Source organism: Zonotrichia albicollis, chromosome 2 (genome assembly GCF_047830755.1).
Source record: "Zonotrichia albicollis isolate bZonAlb1 chromosome 2, bZonAlb1.hap1, whole genome shotgun sequence".
Taxonomy (NCBI): Eukaryota; Metazoa; Chordata; class Aves; order Passeriformes; family Passerellidae; genus Zonotrichia; species Zonotrichia albicollis.
In genome coordinates this window covers 103,133,279-103,139,640 of record NC_133820.1, presented here as the reverse complement: position 1 = coordinate 103,139,640, position 6,362 = coordinate 103,133,279, and the positions used below count along the sequence as shown (strand labels likewise).

At 47.3% G+C, this 6,362-nt stretch overlaps 1 protein-coding gene across 1 annotated transcript; it reads right to left on the bottom strand.

The window, feature by feature from the left end:
* Positions 1–1,687: 1,687 nt before the first annotated feature.
* On the bottom strand, positions 1,688–6,321 carry SOWAHC (sosondowah ankyrin repeat domain family member C). Its single transcript, XM_005488030.4, has one exon. The coding sequence runs from the start codon at positions 6,319–6,321 to the stop codon at positions 4,813–4,815; it is 1,509 nt and encodes a 502-aa protein (XP_005488087.2). The 3' UTR covers positions 1,688–4,812.
* Between the last annotated feature and the right edge of the window lie 41 nt (positions 6,322–6,362).

The following is a 6,362-nucleotide window of genomic DNA, read 5'->3' as shown; positions in this document are numbered from 1 at the left end:
AATTAATGTTTCATTTTTTCTGTCAAACTGTTCACAGTTTAGCACAAACTAAAAAGCTAGCCCTCTCCTAATCCCTTCTATTAATCTCAGACTTCTTCCTTTGCACACTCAGATGAGGACATAAAAAAATGAAAGCATGTACCTTTTTTTTTTCTTCAATGCCAACAAGATGGAAACAAAATACATAACTACTTTTTTCTGGATGAAGTTTCTGATGTTTAGCCTATTGCCTTCAGGTTCATATGCATTCTATGTAACTGAAGGTGTATTAAGTCAGGACAGTAATCTCCTTAGCCCTCCTTTCTAGCTGATGGAAAATAAGTTAGTAATGCAATGATGAACAGCTTCTCTTCCAGTGAGAGGCCTGAAGTTAAGTTGGGCCATTCTGATGTACCAGGACTATGCTGCAACAGCTGTAGCTACACTCAATAGAAGAGTTGTTTGTGCTTTTGCATACAGTACTAGTCACACAAAGAAATGCTGGTAAGAGGGCCAACTCAAATATTTAGCATCAGACATTAATTTATGTTAAGAGCTCTAAGCAAGCCATCTCTGTCAACTATTACTCTTTAGGAAGGGATGCATGTTTAGATACAATTTTCTAAAGAACTAGTCAAGCCATTGCATGACCAGCAAGCCTCATGGAGATTGCTCTTCTACCAAGTTCTCTACTTCCCCCATAACCTCAGCTGCTTTCACATGCCTCTGCTCTCTCCTAAGTTCCCAAGAACACTTCCTCCTCCCTTCTTCTCTCACTTGTGTCACCATACTACTGATTCAGGGTTGCTTGGCTTGGAGCTGCATGCATCCTGATTCACAAGCATGGTAACAGCTGAGACTTTTTTCAGTTTAAGCAAAAATCTGGATGTCTCTTAGGAGATACTGGCCACATGAGGTTTTAACCTATCTTCTGGTGAGGCAACAGCTTCAAAGAATTTTTAGATACCTCAAAATCCCAGAGTCTAGCTTGCTGATGAAACTTCCCTTTACAGTAGCCATCAGCTGTAGTTAAGACACATTACAAAATACCTTAATCCTAAACCCTTTTTAATTAGGTGTTGACCTTTACACAGTGACTAAAACTAGTATTAGTCTTTCCAGAGTCAGAGATATTAAGCTGCACAGAAATAAGGTCAGTATACTATTTTAAGTTAAGCAATGCCACTCTCCCAGGCCCTTCTCAGACATATTTGTCTACAACAAAAATTGTTGCCTCTTCATTTATATTGACATGAGTTATTAGAAAGTAGCCGCCAAAGAAAAATGTTACTGTCTTGCAAACAACTTTGCTGTATTTTTCCATGTCTTACTGCTTGAGTGCTAGACAGCATCAAACATCCTGATAATGAAAAAAAAAACCAACACAAACCAGTATACAGTTTTAACACCAGTATGCACCTAAGTATGCAGCATACAGGAGCCAATTCAGAGCATTCATGAGCTCTTTTTATTTCATAAAACTAAAGCTTACAGATTCTCAACTCATAATCATTCAGAGAGACAACCATAAAGAGTGTATTAATAAAACCCAACAGGCTTCCAGGCCTCTAAAATTTCTTGAACATAAAGTACAAAAAAAGATACCACATGTTACATTACAGTCTTTCTGCCTTACACACCATCATAAAAAGTGAACAAACACATTCAGTAACTTCAGACAAACCATTAAAAAGATACCAGTAAGTGCTCCAGTTTTCTGTACCATACAACTTTATTTCAGTCACATTTCAGTCACATCTTTCTAGGCAATGTATCCAAAATATTTGACTCAAGCATACCTTTAGACTGCAAATATACTGAAATAGGGCATCAAGTCTTCCCTACCTAAAAAAAAAAGAAACCATTAAGTTTTAGGTCATATTACAAAAAGTAACCATGTGGAATGTGACAAGTCATAATGTGAAATCAAAGTGCTTTATTCCCATAGCGCAGAGAGACATGAGTGGTTATCCAGCCATTCTTTCGTACATTTCAAACACCAAAAGAGATATTTGCTCTGTTGCACCCCACCTTGCAAAGACCTTTGGATCATTATGGTGAAATTTCATTAACTGACAGTTAACAGTATCAGTGGACCAGCAATTTCACCTTGATACTTCAAATAATTATATAAATGAGGCATCTTTTGACCATTTTTCAAGTTCCCTTAATAATCTGCAAAGTTCTACTGTATTATGTAACATTACATTCCAGTTAATCTCCTAAAATCCAAGGTATGCTCTATTCAAAACCCTAAAATTATTTCCCTGTAACCCAATAGTTGTCTAAGACTTGGCATTTTTGTGCAATTCTTTGCTATTCGCATGTGAAGAGAGAAACACTTCACCCATCAGCCTGCATGAAAGAACCATAAACTCTCAAAGCAGAAAACAACTTTAATAAGGTTTGGACATCAGTAGTTGCATGGAATATGTGGTCAATTCAGATGTGCCCGTACTGAAGAATACTCATGTTCCAAGTGTTCAGTCAGAAAACTTCCCTCCTACAGAAGTCTAAAAACCTATTTATCTTGCAGAGGAAAGTTTAAGGCTTAGGCATCTAATTATCTTTTCTGTTACAACAGAATTAGCTCTACAGCATCATATGTATGATTAATCTTCCCTGTTTCAGACACCCCACTGTACAGGTGTACAGCTTAAACAGGGAGGACTGAGGGAAAATTTCTGGTCCCATTCCACAGACAAAGAAAAAGCGCTTTGCAAGACTGATCTTCTCCATTGCATTTGAGGCAAAAAACCCAAAATGAAGGCACATGAAATCTATAACATTATAGCTTATAAATTGTAAACTAAAGCTGAACCTCTCTATAATTTCTAATCTTTTTGCACAGAAGTAATGACCAGCACCTATGCAGAGGTTCTATATTATTTTTAACGCAGCTTTTTCCAGAAATAGTGAAGTGTCACTTGCATGCCTGTGCAAACACTGTCATTTATTAGATCTTGACATGAAGTGCAGCAACTGGTTGTTTATCTGCATGGAAAGTCTGATGCCAATGCACCAGTAGCACTTCCTTCCCGTCGCTACAAGAAATAAGTCACTAGCAACAGCCACAGAGACCTGGCTGTTATCTCAAAAGTGCACACTCCCAGCAGCAGTTTTCCTGTGAGGTGTTCTACAGCTTGTGGCATGCATTTAATCAGTGTTTCAAATTTGGATTTTAACATGTCAAAGCCTATCTACTTTTGGTTAGCTACAGGCCAGGCACGCACATGCATCTTAAGAAAGCCAACTCGGAACGTGCTTTGACAGATGCTGCATTGAAACTGGCCATACTTTAACCACTAAACACAGATGAGCTGCCACACTGAGCAGCATTCAGGATCCAGGGTCAGCTCAGTACCTCAGCTCTTAAGGAAAGCTGGATATGGATATAAATCTGCCTCCTAGGTTTCACTGGAACTGCTACCTTTAAAGCAGAGAAACAAGATTCAAGGTTTCCGAAAGCTTTAGCAGATGGATAGGCTCGGCAATCAGATTAAGACTTACTAGGCTGTCAAACAACAGTTCAAAGCCTCGGCTATCACTTCTCTAGAAATCTAGGTTTAACAGAACTCAAACACCACTGCCACCACTTAACTAGAATATGTCATTATGCTGCTTCGTTCAGAATGATAAATAGGGATTGGGTTTTGGAGTTCTAGTTTTTCACCCTACGCATGAATTCACACACCTTCCTTTTTTTTTGTTTTCTTCCCCTTTTTTGTCTATTTCCGCACAGTGTGAGTTGATGGGATTGGCACATGAGTTACCAGCGAACACAGACCTGTAGCTATTACATTACAGAACCATATTAGAGTTTCATGAAGATTTCATGCAATGGTGTCTGTGCTCTTTTATTCTAAGAGAACGACTTTCACAGGTAACACATACAACACAATTTTCTGAATTTAAATGCAGTGAGTTACACAAAGGACATCAACAAGAATTGACCAGACTTAATAACTGGAACTGCGCTAGGTCTGGCACTTGAGAATTCACAGTGATCAAAATAAAATTGCTTTGCCTAAGACAAAACATAAGATACAAATATATATAAAAACTCTTTGCTTCTATTATCTTGTATTAGTATTCCAACAGCAATAAGCAAGTTCAGTAGTACCTCAGACAGCAAAGACTTCTGCACATGGTTAACTTTATTCATTGTTTGCAGTGCAATGGATTATTATTTTTAAAAATAATGTATTCATGATGTCAAATCAAGCAACTTCCAATGCATAAAGTCAACACAGGCTCAACTCTTTGATGGATTGAAGCTTGGATTCTGACAGGAAACCATTCTGTACCATCTCATTTTGTGTACCCAACTCCACACTGTGCCAGGTGGTATTGCTGTTAAAGAGAAACTTAAGGTATACTTGTATATTACTGAGGTGTTCTTCTGCCATAGCAAGTTGTTTGCTGATAGTTTATAGTACCAGTTGATAGCATAAGAGTAAAGCATTTGCACTTTTCTTTCCCCCACTCACTTCACTAATCCTAGTAGATCCACTAACACAGGTTTACGATCCCAAAGCCTGCTTTTAGAGAGAAAGGAGCACAGCTTTTAAACACCCCAGTGTTTCTCAACCCACCCACTGCCTCCAATTTCAGCTCTGTGGGCCCGGCTGGAGCAGCTGCTCCCAGGAGCTGTGAGCTCCCCGAGCCCTGCTGGGCTCACTGACCGCACCGAACTGGGAGTTAAAGCGAGATACTCAGGACCCTTCTGGCCAGAGTCCACGAGTGCAGACTTGTACCTGCCTCACCTTCTGTGCTACACCTGAGGGCACTTTGGTCCGTGCATCCACCTCCCAGACCTCCTGCTCCCTGGCCTTATCCAAACACATTGGACTTTGGCCTGAGCTTGAATGACGATTTCAGGGATTTCTCCTCATGCTCTTCCTCCTCAGCGTCACCACGAAATGAGGGCGTGTTGTGGATGATCTGAGTCCTGAAGCGGATCTTATTAAGCCGAGGCTTCATCCGTCCGCTGCCAGAGGCTTTCCTGGTCATCTCCTTGCCTTTGCCCGGCACCGCTGCCCCATCCGTACCTTCAGCTTCCTCCCCAGCGCCGTGATGGTGGTGGGAGAGCCGGTAGTTCATGAGATTAGATGGCAACACCTTGGAGAGCCTCCAGCGCCCGCTCCCATTGCCAGCATTCCCTTCCTCCTCCTCCTCCTCCTCCTCCAGGGCCCCCACGAGGTTCCGCATGTCCCCCGAGGTGCCCTGCTGCAGGTACTGCGCGGCCTTGCGCCCGCTGTAGTCGCGGATGTCCACGTCGGCGTCGTAAGCTCCCACGAGCAGCTTGACGACCTCGGCGTGGCCGTGCATGGCGGCGATGTGCAGCGCCGTGTGCCCGCCGCTCGTGCGGGCGTTGATGTCCACGGGCAGCCCGTGCCGATGGGCGAAGTTGACCAGCGTGGCCAGCAGCTCGTGCCGCCCGTGCTTGGCGGCCCAGTGTAGCACTGTGAAGCCGGTGATAAAGTCCCGCTTGCAGAGCAGCGCCGGCTCGCAGCTCAGCAGCCCCTCCAGGCTTTCCCACCGCCCGTCCGAGGCCGACAGCATCCAGGCGTGCTCCAGAGGGTCCAGCGCCACGGAGCCGGTGGTGCTCCCCTCTTCCTCGGCGGAGGACGAGGCCACCGAGGCGCTGTCCGAGTCGCGGCCGCGGCCCCCGCCGGGAAGGGCGCCGCGCTTCAGCTGCGGGGAGCTGCCTCGCGCCGCCTCCCGCAGGCTCCGCCGGCCGCCGCCCTGCGCCGCCGCCCCGGGCGCTCCCTCTGCCGCCCCCGCCTCGTCCGTCGCCGGGGGCCGCCCCGGGCCCGTCGCTATCGCGGTCTCCTCGCCGCCGCCCCCTTCGCCGCGCCCGGGCGGGGGCCCCCGCCGGGAGCCCCTCCGCTGGCCTCCAGCCACCGCCGGGCTCGGTCGGGGCGGCTCGCCCCGGTGCCCCGGGGGCTGCGGGCTGCTGCCGGCATCCTCGCCTGTTGCCGGCGGGGTCTCCTCAGCCCCTGCCCGTGGGGAGGGCGGCGGGCTCGGCTGCTTCGCGCTGTTCTCCGCCGCCGGCTCCTGCTCCCCGGGGGTCAGGTGGACGGCGGCGGGGGGCTCGGGGGCGCAGTACCGGCGGCGGAGGTGCACGTACTTGACGCCGGTGCCGGGCTCCTGGCGCACCGTGGCCACTGCGTTGACCAGCTCCTTGAAGCGATGCCGGGCGGCGGCGCGGCGGGAGGGCTCCGCGGGGTTCAGCCAGTCCCGGAAATGCTCCAGCAGCTCCGCGTTCCGCGCCCGCCCGCCCCGCGCCGCCAGGAACCGCACCACTGACTCCTGCTGCAGCTCCGCCGGCTCCGCCATCGCCGCCGCTACCCCATCGCGCCGCTGCCGCTCCTCCTGCT

Bases quoted from the DNA above. Each gene is read 5' to 3' on its own strand.
- SOWAHC (XM_005488030.4), bottom strand. From the start codon at position 6,321: ATGGCGGAGCCGGCGGAGCTGCAGCAGGAGTCAGTGGTGCGGTTCCTG.